Raw genomic sequence first — 24,224 nt, forward strand, 5'->3', positions numbered from 1 at the left:
AGCCACGATTACCTGGCTCGCACACGTGCGAACCGTTTGGTCAAGTTATGGGTATTTTTGACCCATTTTCGGGTAATTTTTGACATATTTGATACCTGTATTTATACTCCAATGGGTATACGAGTCTAAACTATTTTCTACCCTCAATGGAAAGTTTCTAAAAAATATCGTATAAAATATTCTTAAGGATAACCCGGCGACCTTCAACGGGTTTATGAGGTTAAACTAATTCCCAAAACTCCCAGGAGTATACGAATATAAATTGGTTCTCCTCTTTCCAACACCTTAAGAGCATAAACTGTAAAGACTCCAGCAAATGTACGAGTATAAACTGTGATAACGTCGGCTAACGCATTACAGTAAAGGTCGATGTCGGTCAACGCATCGATAATTTTACCAAAACAAGGCTAAGAAAAATTTTGGGTTAAAGAATGATGTCAAAGAGTTCAATCACATTCAGATATGAATTCCCGACAAGATGATCAGTACAAAGTCAACTCAATGGCATGAGCTAAGTTCAGAAACTTACACACCAATTTCAATTCAAGACTTCAACAAATAGTAAGATGATAAACGCAGCACCGGAAGAACTTTATCTATTCAACAAAATAATGAGTAGATTGAAGACTGAAGAAGTCAAGAGCTGAAGCTAATTACAGGTCCTTTCACACCGACTGAAGGTTGGGCCTATCATATCCAAAGTATTCCAAGCTCTTCTATAAACGAAGCGAGACTGAAACACTTTAGAGGGGGTATCTGTAGGAGTCAAACATTACCTAATAGGTCCCTGAACACAGCTCAAGATGGAGAGAAGATGATGAATATTATTATCTGAGTCAGGGGAGATTATCCAACGCCGGTAAACGCATAAAGGTGAATCATTAAAAGCATACAAGTCAGCGAAGCGACGAAACGCGCGTAAAAGCAAAACAAGCGTAAAACAAGCAAACTGAAGGGACTGCAAATAGCCAAAACATCAAAAAGACGAAGGAAATAGGCCAAGAAGCTCGCATGAGTGTGAGCCACCAAATGGTAGCTCGCACCCATGCGAGTCACCAAATGGTGGCTCCCCCCGCTCCGAACCACCACGAGTGTTTTGACCTCTCAAAACTCCCCAAAATACGGATTTCGATGTTTTTTTAGAATTCTTTCATCCTAGGACGTCTCCAACTGTTCTGAAGCTATCCTTAAGTACACTTGGACGGTTATCAACTACAGATGATGCCAAAATACTTGATCTTATCAGAAAATACGGTGATAAAATCCTATAAATAGAAGCCTAAGGTCTTCATTGGAGAGGGACTGAAAATTAGAGGGCGAGGTGTTGTCGAATTGAGTAGTAAACCACGAATTTCGGAGAATTGGCGAATCTTGGTGAACTTTTTCATTAAAAAAAGCCTTCAAAAGATTTGAGATTCACTCCCCCTCTTTCCTTCAGATTAAAACTTGGTTTTAATCTCGAGAAGAGCCACAATCTCGTTTGGTCGTAATTGTCGCTGCTGTGATTGTTTCCTTCGTGAAGTAAGAGCATAATTATTTTGTCAATCGGATCTAATCTATGTTAGTCTACGGACTAATGCGTCTCTGGCACAAACAAAGATCCCACGCAAAGCAATAGGAGATAAACTACTGTTGCGTTTTGTTGGATAAAGTTGTAATTTTCACTTTTTCATTGTAAGAAGATCTTATAAAAAGATTAACTTTTCTTTCGGTTTGAACTTGTAATCGATAAACGGCGTAACAGGTTTAACAGCAATGAAAAAATCAACTTTTGACGAAAACAAAGTCTAGCTTTATTTCTCATGATATTACCTTTTTCATCCATTTTATTTTTAAAGACTCGTTGAGTTCCTACAATAGGGTGATCCTTAAGTTTAGAAACCAAATTCCAAAGTTTATTCCTTGTGAATTGATTAAGCTCTTCTTACATTGCAGCACTCTAATTTTCATCATTGATAGCCTCATTCATATTTTTAGATTTTATTTTAAATATGAAATTCACATAAGCATAGAACTTTCCAAGAAAGGATTGATAATTTTTTTACTTTCACCTATCTTTTGTGATTAATATGGAACAATAATAGAAATTTAATGAGTAGGTGGCTATCGATTTCTTTTCTGGTGATCTCTTGCTGAACAATTTGTTAGTTTTCTCAATCTATAGGATTTTGCATGGCTTATGAATCTTCAAGTATCGTCTTCTCATTTTTTTCCCTTTGTTTCCTCTTTTTTGTCCGTGATTCTTCCTAACCTTTTTTCTCTTGTTCAAACCTGGTCGTTTAGATTTATCACAAGTGAGTTATCTGTATTGTCAAAAAAACTAATAGAAGTGTGAGTTTTGTAAAATTTAACATGAATAGACTCTTCAAGGATTTTAGTTCTTTTATTGTAAACTTATAAGCTTTACTACATGAAGAGTATCCTAAGAACATACATTTATCAACTTTCTAATCAAATTTTCTTAATTGATCTTTTGTGTTCAAAAGATAACACTTACAACCAAAAATATGAAGATGTGAGATATTTAGGGATATTTGATAGTAAAGTTCATAAGAGCTCTTGTTTAGCATAGGTCGAAGATAAGCTCTATTACTTACATAGCATGTTGTGTCCACTACTTCAGCCCAGAAGTGCTTTAGTAATTTATACTCATTTAATATAGTTCTAGTCATTTTCTCTAAAGTCTAATTCTTCCTCTCAATGAACCCATTTTATTATGGTATTCAAGGAGAAGAATACTCAGGAGTGATACCTTTATTAGCAAAAAATTCTTTAAAATGTTTGTTTACAAATTCACCTTCGTGATTAGAAAAAATCATACAAATAGGAAGACCGTTTTTTCAACACTCTTTAAAAATTTTAAGAATTTTAAAACATACACTCTTTTTGGTTAGAAATGTAAGCCATGTAAATCTAGAGTAATCATAAACCACAACTAAATAATAACTCTTCCCTCTTGGACTATATGCGGATATCAGTTCAAAAAGATCTAAGTGAAGTAATTGTAGAGGTTTAGAAGTGCTAATAAAATTATTCAAGTTATGAGAGGATTTTATAAATTTGCTTTCGTGCAAGCCTTACATAAACTCTCACTTTTAAAATAGAAATAAACAAACATCTAACTTTTTTGAGAGTTTTGACAATAAACTCATGCTTGCATGTCCAAGTCTTTTATACCAAAGTTCACTTCCTCTCCTCCTGTAACCAAGAGTTTTACACTGCCAGATTTGATGTCATTAAAATTTAATGTATATACATTAGCATGTCTATTTCAAGTAAAAACAATCAAACCTATTTTTGGATCAATAATTTGCATATAGTAGATTCGAAAAGAATAGACACATCTTTGTCACAAAGCTGACCAATGAAAATAAGATTTTTCTTTAAACCATCAACAAGTAAAACTTAAGGAGTTTAAAAGAATCATCACTTTTATCTTTAATTCCTATAATCTTACCTTTAACGTTATTTCCAAAAGTCACATCTCCATCTTTTTTCTTGTAGAGTCTAAGAAATGAATCTTTCTTACCTATTATGTGTCAAGAACATCTTGAGTCTAAATACATTGTGCTTCCATGTTCCTTAGTGCTCCATTGAATTTCCTTATCCAAATTGTCATCCTCGGAATCTTTTGAAATATGGGCATTGGTCATGAAATGGTGACTCCTATCATTCGAACTCAAGTCACTTTCTGATTCTTCATCTTCACTTAGGAAATCCCACGATGCCTTGAAGCTCTTGTTCTGTCCTCTGTAATCTCTCTTGTTGAGAGGATATTCATTTCTATGGCATCAATGATGACGAGTAAATTCAGAATCTGATTATTCATATTCAGTTTTCCATACCTTAGTAAAGTTCTGATTCTGTTTATTATGTATAAACTTTGCCCATCTTTTATCTTTAGGAATGATTTGAATCCTTTAACTACTAATCCTATCCCGCTCTTGTCATCACCATCAGAGTCTGAGCTTGATTCTTTTTTCTTATTGGATTGGGATTTTTCCTTTTTGGCCTTCAGGATTGATAATTTCTTATTTGAATTATCTTCAGAAGCGTCTTCTCTCTCTTTTAATCGCACTTCAAACCTGAGAAGATTACCTACAAGATCCTCAAGAGTTAAATTAGAGAAATTTTGCAATTCTTTAATGGCTACTATCTTTGGTTCTCAATCTCTAGAAAGATAACAAAGAAATTTTCTAGAAAGTTCTTTGTTGTCATACTCTAGAAAATTTCTTTGTTGTCATACTCTTTTCCCAAAGCTTTAGATTTATTCACAATGTCCATGAATTGGGTAAGCATATCTTGAATACTCTCCAAGACTTTTATCTTCAAATTTTCATAATTATTCACAAGCATTGTAAGTTTCACCTCTTTCACCTGTGAAGTTCTCTCGTGTGTAACTTCTAGAGTTTTCCAAATTTCCTACACAAATAGTATGATTTAAAACACGGTTAAATTCTTCAATAGTTAAAAAATTATAAAGAGCATTCATAGCTTTTACATTTAAGGAATAAAGTTTTTTGATGGGAGTGTTCCACTTGTCTCTAGGAGTAACAATGTGACCTCTTCTACAACAGTAGTGGGTTCACTATAGACTTCAAACATCATAATCGATGGATAATAAAAAGACTCACATACATGCTTTCCAATAGGTATAGTTAGTCTGATTGAAAATTGGGGGCGGTTCACAGTGTGTCTTTCAGGAAAAGACAACACGACAGTCAAACTGGACGTCTCTACTATTGGTTGTGAATCCTAAAGATGGGTAATGAGGCTCTGATATCATTTGTTAGATATGAGATATAAATCTAGTGGGTGAATAGAGTTGCTACCGTTTTTCGCTAAAAACTCAAGATATGCAGCATAATAGATAAAATAACAGCAAAGAACAAACAACCAAGGACACGCAAGATTTTATAGTAGTTTGGATAATAATCATACGTCCACTTTTCCTTCTTACGAAGGGGTTTCTTCACTATACCAAGAGTTCAATTGAATCACAATCTGATTCAATAAGCTTATAAAGACTGCACTCTAAGATCTACCTAAAACCAGTCGCTTAACCTAACTCTCTACTATGAGTAGCACATTGCCTTAGCTAGCACTAACCATCAATTATCACCGGCTGGAGTGTATCTTAAAAATAAGTTTGAAACAAACAACCATGTATAGTTTAAGCATAAAAAATATAAAAGATATTATAGCCTTTTGTTAACAAACCATTCTTCAGTGATTTAAAGTAAAGTTTGATGAAGAACTGTGTGGATGATGAAACCTAGGGCAACTATTTCTCTAAGATGATCCGAAGATGATGAGTGGGACGAGAAAGAGTTTGTTGAGGCTCTGGGTTCAAAACACCAATTCAATCTTCTTCAAATAAACCCTAAAATTTCCCTTTTTAAGCTCACTTTTAAAACCCTACTCTCCTCCAAATTTATCTCTTTGAATCTTGTATAGCCTCTGATTAATCAGGAAAGAGATATTCTAATCATAGTGAAAGGTAGAGATGAAAGAGATTAATGAACAGCTGTGATTAAATTAACAATTCTAGACTATGCCGTCTTAACCATTGATGGGCCTTCATGACCATTGATCGGTCCTAAGCACATCTATGGGTGTTTGTAAATCATTGATGGTTTGAATTTCTATTTTTTAAAATTCCTATAGATCATCAATGACCTCAACCCAATCGATGGATTCCTAACACCATCGATGGGTCCAATGCTAAAATTAGCTTGCATGCTGATTTTGGCATCATTTCGCCTTGTTCTCTTTGTAAACTTATTTTCACATGTGCTATATCATCTCAAGCAATTATTAGTACCTGTAGGCTGTCTAAAAATCACAACAGATAGTTTATCCCCATCAAATACCAATAATGGAAGTTACAATCTGACGACTTCTAGAATGTTACAATTTGAAGACTTTCACGTAGATCGATAAAAGTTACAAACTGACGACCTTCGCAACAACTGATGAAAGCTCTAATCAACAGCCTTCACAATCAACATCGGGAGTTATAATCTGACGACTCTCATATTTTTAAGGAGCTAAGACGAAGATTATAAGATGACGGTCTTTGCAACGCTCTAGCAAAAGAGACTATAAATCGACGGTCTCTTCAAATCAAAACGCATGGTTCATCCCTAGCGTTCAAAGTCAAAACGCACGGGTCGGACCTGCATTGCAACATCAAAACGTACGGGTCGAACCAGCGTTATAACATCAAAACGCACGGGTCGAACCTGCGTTGCAACATCAAAACGCACGGGTCGAACCAGCGTTATAAAACATCAAAACGCACGGGTCGAACCTGCGTTGCAACATCAAAACGCACGGGTCGAACCAGCGTTATAACGTCAAAACGCATGGGTCGGACCTGTGTTGCAACATCAAAACGCACGGGTCGGACCTGCGTTGCAACATCAAAACGCACGGGTCGGACCTGCGTTGCAACATCAAAACGCACGGGTCGAACCAGCGTTATAACCTCAAAACGCAGAGGTCATCCTTGTGTTATAACATCAAAACGCAGAGTTCATGCAGAGCTCAACTCTGCGTCCCAGGTCCAAAAACGCACAATTCATGCAGAAACCAACTCTGTGTCCCAGGTCCAAAACGCAGAGTTCATCTCTGCGCAGCGCGACCTGTGCGTTTTCAGCCTAAAACAAGCCCAACTCTGTATTTCAGGTGTAAAACGTAGAGTTAGGGCCCAGAACGTTGTTTTCAGCGTTTGACTCGTTCAAGCACGATTTGAACGGTTCCAGAACAGTTTTCTCCCCACGATTTGAGGGGATCACTACCATATCATGGAGAGATTCATGGGGGGCAGTTACACCCCATTAAACCCTCATTAAGGAGAGATTTAAGGGGGCGGTTACACCCCTAAATCCCCTATAAATAGTGGGAAAACTCAATTGAGTTGGGGCGGGCTTTTTGGATCTTAGACTTGGCAGCGAAAAGATCTTCGGCTTGGCAGCGAGGGGAAGATCGACGTTCATCCTTCAGCAACGTTCAACAACAGAGAGCTTTCATCCTTTGCTTATAAACCGATTTCGGTTAAATCAACTCTTTCATAAAGTTTCAAACTTGTTCAGAGTTATCAACTCGATCAGAGTTCAAAACTTGCTCTACAAGTTCTTCTAAAACTCGCTCTGAGTAAACTTGCTCTACAAGTTCTTCTAAAACTCGCTCTGAGTTATTAACTCGTTAAGAGTTATTTTTAAACTTGCCACGCAAGTGATTAACTCGTTAAGAGTTATTTTTAAACTTGCCACGCAAGTTCTCCACAACGTCAAATCGTGAGGAGAAAACCATGTTCCAGTAAAACAAGACGTTCGGATCGTCAACGGAGAGCAAACTTGACGCGAGCATTCGATGGAAACACTCCATCGCCACCATGAAGAACCCAGAATTAAACAAAGGGGAAAATCCAGATCATTCTCCTCTCTTTTGTAATCAGGAATTCGATTGTAATTAAGAGTAGAGGGAATTGTAAATATTCTTTTTCTAAGCAGTTAGAGAGAATAGAATCAAACACAATTCTTTCATCATTTTCATTTCACAAATTTTCCAACAAACAGTACCAAATGAGAGTTTGTTATTATTCAAAACGATAGATATTGTACGGACTACGTCCTAACAAATGGTGCTATTAGAGAGTTACAAAACCATAGACTTTCAATCATCTACATCGAAAAAACATGTGGTAAAGAACTATTGTATAGTGATGAATTACAAATCGAAAAAAAAAATTCTAAGGACTACTGTATGGTGATGAATTACAAACCGAAAAAATGAAGAACTTAGATTTTTTTTTTTTTTTGGTGGGGTGGGAGGAGGGGTGGGGGGAAGCTAAGTATTGCATGGTGCAAAGACCAAAGATTAAAAATGGGAAAATGAACAACCAGCAGCGCCCACCGTGGGGCTCGAACCCACGACCACAAGGTTAAGAGCCTTGCGCTCTACCAACTGAGCTAGACGGGCTTTGTCTAGGGGGCTGCTAAAATTACCTAGAACTTGTACTAAATCAGCAAAGGATCTAGCACCCGACTGCTGCCGCTGAGACCCTGTAATTCCCACCCACCTTAGCATTATATATTCATGTACAGTTTACATACACCAATTTCAAGCTACAGTAAGACAGAAGAACTGCTAAAATTCTAAAACTATATTACCAGATCAAGAAGCTATACAGTTCTACTTTCCTTCATGAGGCACAGGGAAAATGCCCATGACACCCACAACTACTGAAAGAGACCAAACTTACAACCAAAACTCCAAAAGAACTTGCGCACACCCAAAAAAACCATAATTTACAAGACCGATGAGTAAACCCTCTAGCACTGATAAATCGAAAAATTCTTCTTCCATAAAGAACTCAGAGTCCTCCCAAACTTCTTCCTCGGTTTACATATCGCCTTCTTCTCCACCACCATCACCTCTTCTTCGTTCGTCTCCTGCTGAGCTGGTGAAGGCTCACGCTGTCTCTGCTCTCTAAACAACTTCAGCAGCCTCTGAGCCTTCTCTCTCCCTCTCACTGTCCCATTTGCTGATACTGACACTAAAGCAGGTATAACTCCCTCTTGCAACAAAATCTCAATGCACTTCTCATCACCATTACATATCATCAACAAACATGACACTGCTTTCTCTTGTTCATGCACCTCACCAGTATCCAAAATTATCGCTAGTGAAGCTATCAGTCCTGGGGCCGACACAATTTCCTTGATCCCCAATTTGTTCGTAGCTATGTTTATAAGGATGGAAAGGACCTTCTCGATTTCTGATGAGGAGATGAGCAGGGAATTGAGACTGGTGACAATGTTGGAGCTTAAAAGGGGTTGGATGTTGGAAGGTTGAGTGGAAAGGTTGTAGAGTGTATGAAGAGCATCGTGCTTGGAGATAGAACTGGAATCTTCAGAGTGTGAGAGTTGAACTAGGAAAGGGACGGCTGGGCTTGATCCGATAATGGGCTTTGCTTCATCAAGAAAAGAGAGATTGAGGTAAAGAGCAGTGGCGGACTCTTCAGTTGTGGAGGTGGAGATCATTTGCTCGAGGAGGAGGATTACTCCATTAGATACTAGGAGTGCCTTGTTCCTGAAATAATAAAAGGGAGATCGTCTCGTTAGAAGTTTCTTTTTAAAGTTGATAAGACAATACTGGAAAGAATCTCTCCCAAGATCAATATTCCAACAGAAACCAGTTTGTTATATACTGTAAAGAAAGCATTCATTACAGGGCTAATTGCACATAGATCCCATAGTATCGCTAGAACTTATTATGTAGTATTTTCATAAGCAGGCTCTTTTAAACCATGGATAGAATCACTACGTTCATCCAGGGGCAATACTTGCCACAATTTCACCAAGGGTAACAGAGTCAAAATATTTTAACTGAGGGGGCATATTTGCAACAATGAAGTTACAGGGGTAATACATGCAAAACAGTGATACTACAGGGGTCCATATGTAATTACCCCTTAATTATATGCAAAGTAGCTTGGTTTGTGTCTTTTGATAAATGTTGAAACATAAATAACTCCTAATTTTAAGTAGAACAACAATAATGAAGACTTGATATAACCTATAGGTATCAAGAACTTGAATTCAGCACAATAATACCTTCTTTTTTTTGCGTGTGTTGAGAAAGCATAGACTAGAATGTTATAAAACCCGCCTACAAGATCACAAACAACAAGGCCTTTATTCCATTTTTTTTGGAAACATTACATAACCATCCTATATAATGAAATTTGCATATACATATATTTTCATCTGGATGCCTTTTCCAAATTGGAACACCCAGAGTGAAGATATTCCATGTAAAGTGCTATAAGGGAAAAGAGCGCTAAAGCAATCTTAAAAAAATAGGCAAATTTTTCAGTTGCTCATGTAGCCATTAATGTAGTATAAGAAGTGATTGTTCAATCACAAGGGACATTTATTTAATTTCCCCACTAGCAATTTGAAGATGTAATTCAATAGATTTAAATAAAATCTAAACTTTAGAAACAACGGATCCGAATACCTGTTATTGTTGACAGAAAGATTGAAAAGAGCCATAGTTCCAATCTCTTGAGCCTCCTCATCTCCTTCATAGATAGCTGATCTCAGAAACTGGACCAGTGCCTCAACAGCCCCATTTGCACCCATATAAATCCTTGCTTCCTCATCATCCTTCAGCAAAAACCTTATTTCCTCTACTGCTTTCCGCTGTTTCCTCATACTCTGGCCTTCATAAAGCATAGCCAGTAACTTTGTGTATCTTCCAACCCCATCATCTACATTAAAATCTGGACAGGAGCAATTGTTTATATTACCCATCTCATTCTCCTCCAATGGAACCACCTTAACTCCTTTCATCATACAAGAATCGAGACTACCTAGCGATCTAGAATCCAACCTCCAATAATTAACATCAAGATTTCCCGGTGGACCACCAGGAATTGACATTCCATTTTGTTCACACCAACTAGCAATCAAGCCTTTAACACAATAATTTGGGGTCAACCCGAGATGAGCTAGCTGTTGTTGGGTTTTCGGGCAGGAGCAATGACCATCATGGAACCATTTTTCAATACACACACGCTCATAAGTTTGCCCAGAAGAAATAATGACTGGATCATACATTAGCTGCAATGATATTGGGCATCTAAGCTCTTCAGGGGGAGTTGGCATATTTTCCGATCTCTTCATCCTATTCTCATTGAAACTGTAGGCAAATTTAGAGAGATGTCTCTCAAAGGCACGTCCATTTCTACAAGGGGATGATACATAATCTAAGGAATTAAAGGTTGTGGGGGAACAAGGTGTTGATCCTTGAGAATCGGTGTCGTCGCCTACTTCGTTTCTGAAGAGCTTTGAGTATTTTCTCATAAGGTGCAATAAATATGAGACAATTGACTCTTTTTGCTTGTCATTCTCACCTTGTGCTCTTTCTATAAGCTTTTTGAGAGCTCTTCGCTCAGATAGAGCGGCTCTTGAAGATGTTATTCCTAGCCTTAAGGCGGCCTGATGGAAAACTTCGAGTTCTCCATTGTAATTAGGACTATTATTATTACTACTACTACTACTTTGTCTCTCTTTTACAAGTAATGATATTACATCATCGCCAACTTGCTTTTCAACCTGATCCAGTTCGAACACGGTGCCTTCCAGCTCATTGACAATCTCCAAGATCTAGCATAAGCACAGAGAAAACATAAGGTTTAAATCCTCGAGCAGAAAAAGAAGAAATTGCCGCACAACAGAATAGCTCAAATGATTAAGTATTGTGTTTTCCTATCAGGCATGTTCTATAAGTAGAAAAGGATAAGTCTTTTGGGTTTAAAAAAAAAGGAATCAATCTCCGAGTCTAAAGTGAAATGTGTTCTTGTTGGTTTCGCATGTACATGTTGAATTTCATATAAATAAATAATTTACTTAACAATGTGCAGACTCGGTTGTGCAGAAATGAAACTGCATTATAAATTGAAACAGAGCTACAGTTAGCCAGCCAGTTGAATGAAACAGTGCATTATTATTCTATTTAGCAGTAACAAGTAGAACTAAATGAGACATGAAGGAACTTATGGCTTCAATAATCAGAGAGACGATCTCTCAGGTACATATGACCCCTATATTGCATCTAGGATGTCATATTATGGTGCTTCACAGTGTTCAACAAACTTTATATTATGAAAGACCAACATCTAGGTCATGCATTGAATTCTCTTAATGTCCTCTTTCTGTTCATATCTCTTGATGCGTTTAGAGTTTAACTATGAGGTGCCTTTCATGTTGGTGTTGATTAAAAGCCAATACCCTTAAAACACCATCAATTAACATCACTCGAGGTGGCTTCTAAAGTAATAACATGGAAATGAGTACTGGCTTGATTTTCATTAAGTACCTGACGTCCGATGGCCTGTGGAACTATGTCTTCAACACGCCTTAGGCTTTCTTGGAGGGCACATCTTGCCTTCTCGAATTTCATAAGAATGGAGTCCCCTGTTATAGCCTGATAAAGCAAAAGGAAACGTAGATAAGGTACCCTGATAAACAATCAATTTTCTCCTTATTTAGCATGAAATGAACAAGAATACACCGACCAGTAATGAGATTTCAGTAAAGGAGCATACCTATCTCAGGTTATTCGAACTTATATCATCTAAAAACAAATTATAAATTTGACGGTTTGAATAGCTTCTGGTAGCTAAGAGCTACATAAGGTGAAAATCAAGGGTTTCACGAAGCGTTCATTAGGCTCGATGCCAAAGCAGATCACAAATAAATCAACGTAGCGAAAAGTTCTAAAATTTTCGCGAAGTCGATACCTTGTTCAGATTTATAAACTAATCCTTCAGATTTTTTACGAGATTTCGGATAGCAAACAGAACTCACCAAATAAAGCTTGCTGCAGTCCGAACAATGCTTAAGAAGAATTTTGGCTTTCTCAAGAGCTATGTGTAAAGAACATAATGCCTGTATGCCAGACTTGCTTCGGGGTCTTGATGCTTCTATAAATGGAAAGATCTCCAACACTTTGTAAACAATCATGGAAAGTAGTTTACACATTCCTCCATGTAACTGCAAATCCAAATAGGACCTTTTTCAATCATTTAATCTCGATAAATCATCAAAGGACTGATGTTGTATATCGATAAATCCTTTCACAACAACAACAAAACAGAAATCGAAACAAGGAAAATATACTGTGAGCAAAATAAATCACTAATCTTGGCTTAAAGGAAATATACTGTGAGTAACTGTGTTATAATTACCCATGAGCACTCGAAAATCTGCATAAATGAAAATCATCAAAGAACATAGAGCAGCAGTAAAAAAGATATTAACAAACGGGTTGCAAAATAAATAATCAAAAACCTAAGGAAAAAAACTACAGAAGAGGGAAATGCTGCTTATAGAGCTCTAAATAAAAATAATAATAGTAATAACTCCTGAAAACGATTTTTTTTTTACTAAATTAAGCAAAACAAACTTTAGAAATCGGATGAAAAGGGCCATGCCTTGCTCAGCTAGTAAAGGAATTCCTTAACGTGCTCGTGCATAGTACACCTCAAGACCAATCAAGATCAAAACTTTTCTATCCATAAACAACAACATCTCAATCGAGATCAAAGGTTTTCTATATATCCAAAAACCAAGTTGTGAAGATTACCTTCGCATCACCTACTACAAAGAGATTCTCTTCAATCTCAGCAGCATCCATGAGTCTCCCCTCAACAGACTTCATCCTTATTACAATAAAAAACGGCAGCCTCAGATTTTTCTCAGCTCCAGTATTTCTTCAGATAGAAAGAAGGAATAGAATCTATTGGGTTTTGAACAAAATGGGCCTTATCCTGAAACTTTCGGGTTCTCGCTCAGTTGGGTTGAAGAAAGAGATCCTAGTTTTGCGCAGAAATGTGAGAGAGAGAGAGAGAGAGAGAGAGAGGAGTGAGACCAAAGGCTCGCAATGAGGCACTTTGTTCTCAGGATTATTGTTTGTTTATTTATTTATTTATTATGTGATTAGGATAATGAATGTTATGATTGATATGTTGAGGGTTAAGTAGTGAAGAAGTGATTATAGTTTGGTTGGTGTTGATTATGATATTATTAAGAGAAAACTGTGGACGTCTCTTCACTGTCGGCAGAGTTAATGGTACAGTCTACGGATAGCCGCATGGAATTAATGTTGTTTCTACGCTAGCACTCTACTGGGTGTTGGCTCTGATACCATTTGTTGTGCGCGGCGAAAATCAAAATTAAACCGATGTGCTTCAAAAGACCCAATCAGGTTACTTCGAGAGTTAATTGTTGGATAGCATGTTCCTAATCTGTTTTGGTAACAGGTTATTGAGATTCCTAATCTGTTTTGGTAACAGATTACTGGGATTCCTAATCTGTTTTGGTAACAGGTTATTAGGATTCCTAATCTGTTTTGATTTTGGTTTTAGAATTCCTAGAATGTTTTTGGTTTTAGGATTTCTATATATATAGAACGATTGGAAGAGAGAATTGAGCAGTGAAGGGAATATTTGGAGCACAGAAATGAGGTATTTTCTGAGCTATTGGTTAGGGTTTTGTTTGGAGAGAATTAGAGCTTTGTTGGTGAGGTTAATTGGTGAGTTTGTGTGATTTTGTAATCTCAGTTTGTACTCTTCTTCTCTATTAGTGAAAACCTCATCCCCTTCTTGCCCGGTGGACGTAGGCAACTTACCGAACCACTTTAAAATTGGCTGTTTGAGTTTGTGTCGTTATTTTACATTCTTTGGCCTTCTCTCGGCGTTTGTTTGATGTGGTCTCTCGAAGCACATCGGTTTGGTTTTGGCTTCCGTCGCACACAACAAGTGGTATCAGAGCCCAACAAGTGGTATCAGAGCTTAGGCTAATTGGATGAGTAGATCGCTTTGGAAGTTCGTCTAGGGCTTCAGATGGTGATAAAGATGGGATTTTTCCTATTTGTGGATCTCGTTTCCATCGTGCGGGGTGAAATCTTTCGGAGGCTCTTGTTAGGATTTCAATTAGAGGTAAAAATCTCTCCTTTATTAGATTGGATCTATTCTTCGTTTGTTCCGTATTGGTTTGTTGGTGCTTTGAGATAGATGGCCGAGAAAGAAGGAGTTGAGGCTGGGATATAGGATTATTGAGAAGTGCTTTGATCTGCATATTGAAGTCCTTTTAGCACATTGATATGAGCAAGGAGACCGAGGTGGAGTTTGGCACTTCTATTCGACGATTGAGAGGTCTTCTAGGTGGTGTTCATTCAGGCATTTGAGGGCCTTCCAAAGAGGCATCATTGGGAGGTAATCGATATTTGGTTTCCGCAGTTGGGGACTGTTCTAGGTATTGGTGGGTTGCAACCAAGTCTCATTGATGTGAAATCCTAGAAGTCAACAACAGATGGAGGAAGTGTATTAGCAGAAAGGTAACCCGTCATTCTGTTTTTGGTAAAAGTTCTTTCTTGCATTTGTACCGAGCTCATGGCAGTTTGAGACACTTCATTAGAGAGGAAACATTGGGACGACGAGATGAGATGATAGTTTTGATGGGTCGTTCCTTGTTGGAGGAAGATCGGCGTTGGTTGTCGAGCATTGGATTGCAGAAGAGTTTTAAAGCTTCGACATATTTGGGTCATCTTAGTCATAAGTTACCGACTGCTACGTTTAGAGATTTTTTATCTGGTGGAGCTGCTTCAGATTTTGGGTTGCGTCGGATGTTTGATTGCCTAGCATTTAGTCTCATCGAGGATGTAAGATTTGATCTGATTGTACATTTAGGATTCAGAGGCTCGTTTCGTTATCAGTTGGGAGATTCTGATTTTGTTCTGAGCAGGTATGTCACTTTTGACTCTCAGCAGGTGGAGAGTGTTGATCAGATCGTTAGGATACCGCAGCGGGTAGAGGGTGATGCTACTCCACATTGGGTGGAGATTACTCTACATACTCCAGATCATACTGCATCGTTTGGGATTCCAGCTGAGGTGACACAGTTTGGGGATCATATTGATGTGGATACAGATAATGAGTTGGTTGATTTGAGTGCAGCTGGTGAACATAGCTTCGATTTGGATATGATTGTTGGTTCATCTCAAGTGAAGGTGTTTAGTTTGTTTCATTTTGGGGCCATTGGGAGAGCTATCAGTTACAGATTTGTTGGTGATGTTAGTGAAGAGTTGTGAACTTTTCTATTGGATTGAGGGCCTTTGGAGGCCATTGGGGAACTACGTGAAGGCTTGATTCATTGGGCAAGAAGATATGTAGGCAGTCATTTATGATGCAGTCGATTTGGTGAGTAGATACCGACATTTGGAGAGTGGTCACACTCGTTTGGGTCTCGACTTGTTGTGGATTGAGTTCGTTATTGTGATTTTGTTTCACTTCGTACTAGACGTAATAAGTGAGTCATTTGTTTTGGTTGGTGTCGGCTCAGTTTTGGAAGAAACTTTACCGAGGTGGAGAATTATTGGATAGTAGGTTCCTAATCTATTTTGGTAACAGATTATTAGGATTCCTAATCTGTTTTGGTAACAGGTTATTAGAATTCCTAATCTGTTTTGATTTTGGTTTTATAATTCCTAGTATATTTTTGGTTTTAGGATTTCAATATATATGGAACGATTGGAAGAGAGAATTGGGTAGCGAAGGGGATTTTTAGAGCACAAAAAAGAGGTATTTTCTGAGCTATTGATTAGGGTTTTGTTTGGAGAGAATTAGAGCTTTATTGGTGAGGTTAATTGGTGAGTTTGTGTGATTTTGTAATCTCAGTTTGTACTCTTCTTCTCTATTACTGAAAACATCATCCCCTTCTTGTCCCGTGGACGTAGGCAACTTGCCGAACTATGTTAAAATTTGTTGTTTGAGTTTGTGCCGTTATTTTGCATTGTTTGGCCTTCTCTCGGTGTTTGTTTGATTTGGTCTCTCGAAGCACATCGGTTTGGTTTTGGCTTCCGCGCGCATAACACTGGGGAGCGACTGTTTGTTTGGAAAAAGAAAAAGCATTATGAATATTATGAATTTGATAATATTATTTCAGAAATTTCTCAAAGCTAATGTATCCTTATTTCTTCTACTGAAATTTCGACTATATCAAAAATAAACATGCATTATATGTATCAGTCGGTGTTTTCCTTTTTTTTCTTTTTTTAATGTTCAGGCCTATAAAAAGTATAATTTTTATTTTGGTAAATGAAACTTTTCATTAACCATTAAAACGTTCAAGTACAAAAATAACCCAGGCTTACCCAGGAAACACCGAACTACAAACTCAATTACAAGCTTTCAATCCAAACTTTAACACGGGATGGCACATTCTTACTCAATTAATCCTCACAACATCACTTACTCCTCTAGAAACACTCTAAAAATCTCCTGAAGTTCCTTTCTCGCCACCCTGGTAGGTTGTAGCAGCAAGAGCTAGCCGCCCTGATTTCACTCAAGTATCAAACCACCGCAACTCCTCACTCCATCACATTGGATCCCTCTCAACGCCCAACCAGGATAAAATTCTCTTCCAAACAATAGCAGAGAAGGGGCAATGAAAAAAAAAAACAAATGCTCAATGCATTGCGCAGATCGATTACAAAGAATACACCTGCTTGTAGGGTGAAAATTTGATTCTTCCGAAGGAAGGAGTTTCGTTTGTATTTATAAGAAAGCTTGTTACAAACTAACAAATCAAATGTTTACAACAGAAGCAGAGGGAAGGCCCTCTTTGTTTTGTGTGGGGACTTTAGGTGGCGATAGGATGCCTCGCTCGGTGCTCGTGCCGAGTCTGCTTCCCTTGGACGATCCGATCGAAGTTGATGCCGGAGCCGGAGCTTCGGTTCTCAAATGAGGGAGCCTTTGGCAAAGGTCCAGGTTCAACCTTTGGGAGATTAGCCAGCAGAATATGCAACGGCCAATCCCCCCTTCTTCATGCTGCTGAAGATGGGTTTTAGTAGGCAAGGGATGACATGGGCCATCCCTTGATTCATGGGATTTGACCATGTGAGGGAGACAACTTGACTACTCCTTGAATTATGGGATGTGACCACACGTTGTTCGGAGACGTCCTGCTGTTCATTCGTACCGTCAATGGTCATTCGAAGAGCTGTGCTCTGCATCACGCTACATAGGAGTGGGAAAGCCCCTCCTCGTATGCGTGACAACGGCTGTCAGATGCTTGCGTGGATCTGACCAACCACCGAGCGTTGGCGGCTCTCGTCCCTTCACCTGGACAACTGAGGTGAGCCGCATTTATGAGGGTGCAGGCTGTTTCGGCGCCTGTCCGCTCATTCGTACTGTGGACGGCCATCTGACGGGCCTGGAGTATTGTGCCCTCTCCCTTGATTTGTGGGATTTGACCACTGATGTAACTGTTCCCATACTCCAAGTGGGCAGTTGACAGTGAGCTGGCGAGTCTGCAGCTTGGGTCTGCAGGCGAGCTTGCAGGCGAACTGGGTCTGCAGGTGAGTTTGGGACTGCAGGCGGACTTGGGTCTGCAGGCGAGCTAGCAGGCGAACTGGGTTTGCAGGCGAGCTCAGGTGCGCAGGCAGACTTGGGTCTGCAGGCGGATTTGGGACTGCAGGCGAATTTGAGTTGCAGGCGAGCTCCTGAGCATGGATTGAAGAATAGGCCGTAACTTTCAAACCGTAAGTCGGAATTGGACGAATTATATATGAAAATCGCCTATCTCGACGAGATGGAGCCATCCGAACCGAGCCGAAGGCTTCGGTTCGCTTCCTCCGTTTTGCCAAATTCCTTACGGTTTGGGAGATATCTGCGTTTTCCCCTTTTTCTGCTATTTCGGGCGAGGTTTTAGCAGTTTTGTTCTGAACTTCTCTGATAAGGATTTAAAGGCAATTTTTATTGCCTACAAAACCCCCTCCAAAGTTTTCAGACCTGAATCAGGCCGCATGGGGTCTGGAACACTTTGGATATGAAGTCCCGTAAAGTGATCCCTGCTCTTCACTCGCAGCTGATGATCGCCTTCTAGGATTTTGAGCAAACCCTCAGCTATCAACGGACTTGATTTGTCTTTACCAACTGCCGTTTGAGTTGGACTAGCCATGCTCTTGCCCTTAGCATGGTAAGTTGTTGAGGAGTTTCTTTTAGGCTCAATGCTAAAATTTCTCCTCTATCCTTAGCCTTTCGAGGCATTTGGATTAAGAGTGTAGGGAGCAGTTTAGACTCATGCACCAGTTGGAGTATAAGGGGGCAGTTTAGACTCATGCACCAGTCGGAGTATAAGGGGGCAGTTTAAACTCATGCACCAGTTGGAGTGTAAGGGGGAAACTTGTCTTCTCTTAGGGCAAAGATGAAGACGAACCCTGATTTGTCTTCTCTTGGGGCAAAGACGAACCCTGAAATAGCAGCACATCGCATAGTAGGCCACTATCAAACAACAACGCCTTTTATGGGAAAGACGGTGCTGGGAGAATCAAATCGTTCAGGGACGTATGAGTATGACGACTGATCGGACAACGTCATTTGCGGGAATGACGGTGTCGGCTATCAGAGGTAATCGTTAACGTGATAGGAATTGCCGCGATCGGAGCGACTTTGAGGACCTACCATCCTTTTGAAGAGGATTGGTAAGTTGATTTTGTCAGAGGTGTAGTGTTAACATGACAGTGGGAGTTTATTGCGATTTGAGCAACTCTATGGACCTACCATCCTATTGAAGAGGACTGGTAAGTTGATTTGTCAGAGGTAACTGTTAACGTGACAGTGGGGGTCCCGCCATCCTATTGAAGAGGATTGGCGGGGGATTGTGGCTTTGGTCCTAACTATCTGAAGGTTTGACCAAGTGGGAGTTTGATGCAGCCCACCTGAACTGCTAGTCTCGCCTGTTTTGAGCGGTTCGCCATAAATGAAAACCAGGCTCAAGAAGTGGGGCTCACCTAACTGTTAGGCTCGCCTGATTTGAGCGGTTCGCCCGTACTGGGAACCTGGCTCAAGAAGTGGAAGTGTGGGGAATAGTTTAACCTCTTATACCAGTTGGAGGATCAGAAGAAGCAGTTTATACTCGTGTACTTGTCGGAGTGTTAAGGGAGCAGTTTAAACTCATGCACCAGTTGGAGTGTCAGAAGAAGCAGTTTATACTCGTGTACTTGTCGGAGTGTTAAGGGAGCAGTTTAAACTCATGCACCAGTTGGAGTGTCAGAAGAAGCAGTTTATACTCGTGTACTTGTCGGAGTGTTAAGGGAGCAGTTTAAACTCATGCACCAGTTGGAGTGTCGAAGAACTATCAGAGGTGATTGTTAACGTGATAGCTTTGTAGGCCCGTCGTCCTATTGAAGAGGATCGACGGGAGATTGTCAGAGGTGTAGTGTTAACTTGACAAGATTGTCGCGATTAGAGCGACTATGTGGGCCCGCCGTCCTGTTGAAGAGGATCAACGGGGGAAATTTGGAGGATATGAGGGATCGGTCTCCACTACCAAGGCATCTTGGTCATCATCCCCTCGAAATTCATGCGGGTCTTCGTCACCCATATGCTTGAGCATGCTCTCGACTTGTTCTCCTTGGCGGAGTAAGTCTTTCCATGAGCGAGCTTCAACAGCGCCCATATTGGACAGAACGCTGATGGAGAGATTGTTCCGGCACATCTCGATGAGCGTGGCCTCGGAAACTCGATCGCGGGAATGCAACGATCGGTTTCTGAATCTCTTGACAAAGCTGCTTACAGACTCTGTCTTCCTCTGCTTCACAGTTAGCAGGGTGGCCATAGATACTTCTGTGTCATCATCGAAGAATCTGGCCACGAAGAGCCTTTCCATGTCCTTCCAGCAGGTGATGGACCCAGGCTCCAATCTGCGAAACCATTCAAAAGCGACCCCCTTGAGGGTACCAATGAACAGTCGAGTCATAATGGGATCGTTTCCCACTATGTGTCCAGTTTGCGCCTGGAAGTAGTAGATGTGCTGGGTAGGAGAACCCTTTCCATTGAACTGCAGGAGGTCCAGCGGCTCGAACTTTGCCGGGTAGGAGACCGCATCCCATTCAATTGGATACGGTCTGACAACCCCCAGCTTGTTCGCATGCTTCTGGAGCTTCAAGGCGTCGAGTTGACTTTGGAGATCGTCAAACCTCTTGTCTCTTGGGTTATGGCCCGAAGATGACGCTCCTCTAGATGACTCGGATGAGGAGTGAGAAGGAGTAGGCACCCGCTCTTTGTGCTTCAAGGATTTATGCGAAGCCCGCGACGTCCTCTCTCTCTTCCTCTTCTTCTCGCTCAGGAGCTGCTCCAACATCTCCTTCAGGGAGTCGATGGTTGTTTGTTGCTCGTCGAGCCTCCTAGACATCTCCTCAGGGATGTCCGTCATGTGCACATTTGTGTGCTTGCCCTGAACTGAGCTTGAAGTCTCCGACATTGCCACTGCTGAGCAATCGTCGTCGTCGTCAGAGACGGACGTCAGACCCGTGCAGGCAAACGAGCGTGCCGGCAAACGGGGTGGCCACCCCCATTTGAGCGTGAGCGTGTTGGCGAGGTTCAGGCTGGCGAGGTTCACCCGTCAGGCGAGATTGGTACAGTGTGCCTGCGCCTGTCTGGCGAGATGTTGCTTCGCCTTTCTGGCGAACTTGGGCCGTCAGGCGAGATTGGTGAAGTCCGCTTGTTTGACGAAGACCTCTTAAACTGCAGAGTTCGCCAGGTGCCCTTGGTTCGCCAAAATTGAGCACCTTGCTCACAGAGTGGGGCTCGCCTAAACTGCTAAGCTCGCCCGATTTGAGCGGTTCGCCAAAAATGGAAACCTGGCTCAAGAGGTTGGGCTCGCCTAAACTGCTAGGCTTGCCCGATTTGAGCGGTTTGCCAAAATCGGGAACCTGGCTCAAAGAGCTGATTTGAGCGGTTCGCCAAAATCGGGAACCTGGCTCAAAGAGATGGGCTCGCCTAAACTGCTAGGCTTCGCCTGTTTTGAGCGGTTCGCCAAAATCGGGAACCTGGCTCAAGAGGTTGATTCGCCTCAAGCCTGAATAATAATTCAGGCTGTCGTGGGGGATGAGGGATTGTGCCTCGAGACGAGCGAGAGCTTTTCGTCGTCGCTGTTTGGATCTTTTTGAACGAGGAGCGTTCATGTCGACGGCGGAGGCGTGGTCTGCGTCGACACGAATGGTTGATTCCTCTTGCACAGGGGTCTGCGAGGATCGTTCATCGACCCATTCAGCAGCCCCTAGACCTGCATTCTCGAATCTCGGCTCGGCCTCAACTGGTTCGGGGGGAAAAGAACCCCCTGCCTCGGCTTGGGCAGATCCCTCAGGATTGGTTGCTTCGGCCTCTTGGGGCTGGGCCACCCGCACGACTCTGCAACCATCGCGAGATGTATTGCTGCGAGAAGAGGACGATTGTAAGTACCCTTCGAATTTGATCACAAGGGACTCAACAGTAGTCCCTGCAGCAACTTCGTCAAACTGCGCCACCACCAATTCATCTGAATGAACGGATTCTCCCACTGTGGTCGCCATCTTCTGTAGGGTGAAAATTTGATTCTTCCGAAGAAAGGAGTTTCGTTTGTATTTATAAGAAAGCTTATTACAAACTAACAAATCAAATGTTTACAACAGAAGCAGAGGGAAGGCCCTCTTTGTTTTGTGTGGGGACTTTAGGTGGCGATAGGATGCCTCGCTCGGTGCTCGTGCCGAGTCTGCTTCCCTTGGACGATCCGATCGAAGTTGATGCCGGAGCCGGAGCTTCGGTTCTCAAATGAGGGAGCCTTTGGCAAAGGTCCAGGTTCAACCTTTGGGAGATTAGCCAGCAGAATATGCAACGGCCAATCCCCCTCTTCATGCTGCTGAAGATGGGTTTTAACAGGCAAGGGATGGCATGGGCTCTCCCTTGATTCATGGGATTTGACCACTAATAGAGGTGAGGGAGATAGCTTGACTGCTCCTTGAATTATGGGATGTGACCACACGTTGTTCGGAGACGTCCTGCTGTTCATTCGTACCGTCAATGGTCATTCGAAGAGCTGTGCTCTGCATCACGCTACATAGGAGTGGGAAAGCCCCTCCTCGTATGCGTGACAACGGCTGTCAGATGCTTGCGTGGATCTGACCAACCACCGAGCGTTGGCGGCTCTCGTCCCTTCACCTGGACAACTGAGGTGAGCCGCATTTATGAGGGTGCAGGCTGTTTCGGCGCCTGTCCGCTCATTCGTACTGTGGACGGCCATCTGACGGGCCTGGAGTATTGTGCCCTCTCCCTTGATTTGTGGGATTTGACCACTGATGTAACTGTTCCCATACTCCAAGTGGGCAGTTGACAGTGAGCTGGCGAGTCTGCAGCTTGGGTCTGCAGGCGAGCTTAGGACTGCAGGCAGACTTGGGTCTACAGGCGAGCTTGCAGGCGAGCTGAGTCTGCAGGCGAGTTTGGGACTACAGGCAGACTTGGGGTCTGCAGGCGGATTTGAGACTGCAGGCGAATTTCGAGCTGCAGGCGAGCAGGCAGACTTGGGTCTGCAGGCGGATTTGGGACTGCAGGCGAATTTGAGCTGCAGGCGAGCTCCTGAGCATGGATTGAAGAATAGGCCGTAACTTTCAAACCGTAAGTCAGAATTGGACGAATTACATATGAAAATCGCCTATCTCGACGAGATGGAGCCATCCGAACCCAGCCGAAGGCTTCGGTTCGCTTCCTCCGTTTTGCCAAACTCCTTACGGTTTGGGAGATATCTGCGTTTTCCCCTTTTTCTGCTATTTCAGGCGAGGTTTTAGCAGTTTTGCTCTGAACTTCTCTGATAAGGATTAAAGGCAATTTTTATTGCCTACACTGCTCTCATTCATAAATATGAAGCTGTACTAATCCACTTTGTGTTAATAAAAGATCCCACGTTGCAAGCCATAACACAAAGCAATGTCTAGCTAGGAGCAGAAACATTACTCCAAACTGCAGTATGTCAGCCATCCTGATGAGAATGGGGGAAAAAAGATGATGAAGAACAGAGGCCAAACATACCTTGCCATCAATAACCCAGCCAGGGAATTTAGAAAACACGGCATCAACACAGCATAAGATAGATTATGAGAGCCCCAGGCTTTAACTTTAGCTTCAATTTTGTCAATAATCTAATGCGTTGATTATGTGACCCATTAGTACGTATCAGAGCGAGGGACCCCTGTTAGATCTAAATCAAAACTTGAGATCTAAAACCATATAGCCATGATTAATTCAAAGAGATTAACAAGAATCATAAAAGAGCGGAAGCTTATACCTGAATCCATGGATGAACCTTGAGATGGGTTTTGGATCTTCTAACCTTAGGGTTTCTCTAAATCCGAATTTCTCTAGCTAGATGGGGGTGTAGAGAATTAGAGAATGTAACCCTAGGTTAGGGACCATAACCCCTTATTTATAGATGTTGTACTTTTGTAATTTAGCCCCTCAATAAATCACATTTGAGAATGAACGAACGCGAGGTTCGTTTGATAAAAGAACGCGAGGTTCAACTTGGGAACGAACGCGATGTTCGTTAAAAAAAAATGAACACGAGGTTCGTCTGAAGTTCGAACGCGAGGTTCGTCTGAAGTACGAACGCGAGGTTCGTCTGAAGTACGAACGCGAGGTTCCTCTGAAGTACGAACGCGAGGTTCGTCTGAAGTTCGAACGTGAGGTTCGTCTGAAGTTCGAACGCGAGGTTCGTCTGAAGTTCGAACGCGAGGTTCGTCTGAAGTACGAACGCGAGGTTCGTCTGAAGTACAAACGCGAGGTTCGTCCGAAGTACGAACGCGAGGTTCGTCTGAAGCACGAACGCGAGGTTCGT

At 41.4% G+C, this 24,224-nt stretch overlaps 1 protein-coding gene and 1 non-coding gene across 2 annotated transcripts; both read right to left on the reverse strand.

Moving 5' to 3' along the window:
• On the reverse strand, nucleotides 7,914–7,986 carry TRNAK-CUU. Its single transcript has one exon. It is a non-coding gene; the product is annotated as a tRNA-Lys (tRNA).
• LOC109837581 (U-box domain-containing protein 45-like) lies at nucleotides 8,126–13,456 on the reverse strand. Its single transcript, XM_020405890.1, has 5 exons — nucleotides 13,162–13,456; nucleotides 12,384–12,569; nucleotides 11,893–12,000; nucleotides 10,030–11,180; nucleotides 8,126–9,099 (listed from the first exon to the last, which is right to left on the reverse strand). The coding sequence occupies exons 1-5, from the start codon at nucleotides 13,234–13,236 to the stop codon at nucleotides 8,340–8,342; spliced, it is 2,280 nt and encodes a 759-aa protein (XP_020261479.1). The 5' UTR covers nucleotides 13,237–13,456; the 3' UTR covers nucleotides 8,126–8,339.

Source organism: Asparagus officinalis, chromosome 4 (assembly GCF_001876935.1).
Source record: "Asparagus officinalis chromosome 4, Aspof.V1, whole genome shotgun sequence".
NCBI classification, from domain to species: domain Eukaryota; kingdom Viridiplantae; phylum Streptophyta; class Magnoliopsida; order Asparagales; family Asparagaceae; genus Asparagus; species Asparagus officinalis.

What these genes read in the sequence shown, in the direction of transcription:
- LOC109837581 (XM_020405890.1), bottom strand. Translation starts at nt 13,236, where the DNA reads ATGAAGTCTGTTGAGGGGAGACTCATGGATGCTGCTGAGATTGAAGAG. An exon ending in ACTGCAGCAAGCTTTATTTG is followed by an intron (nt 12,001 to 12,383) that starts GTGAGTTCTGTT and finishes TTGCTTTATCAG; the next exon opens with GCTATAACAGGGGACTCCAT. An exon ending in CTTTCTGTCAACAATAACAG is followed by an intron (nt 9,100 to 10,029) that starts GTATTCGGATCC and finishes TTATTATTTCAG; the next exon opens with GAACAAGGCACTCCTAGTAT.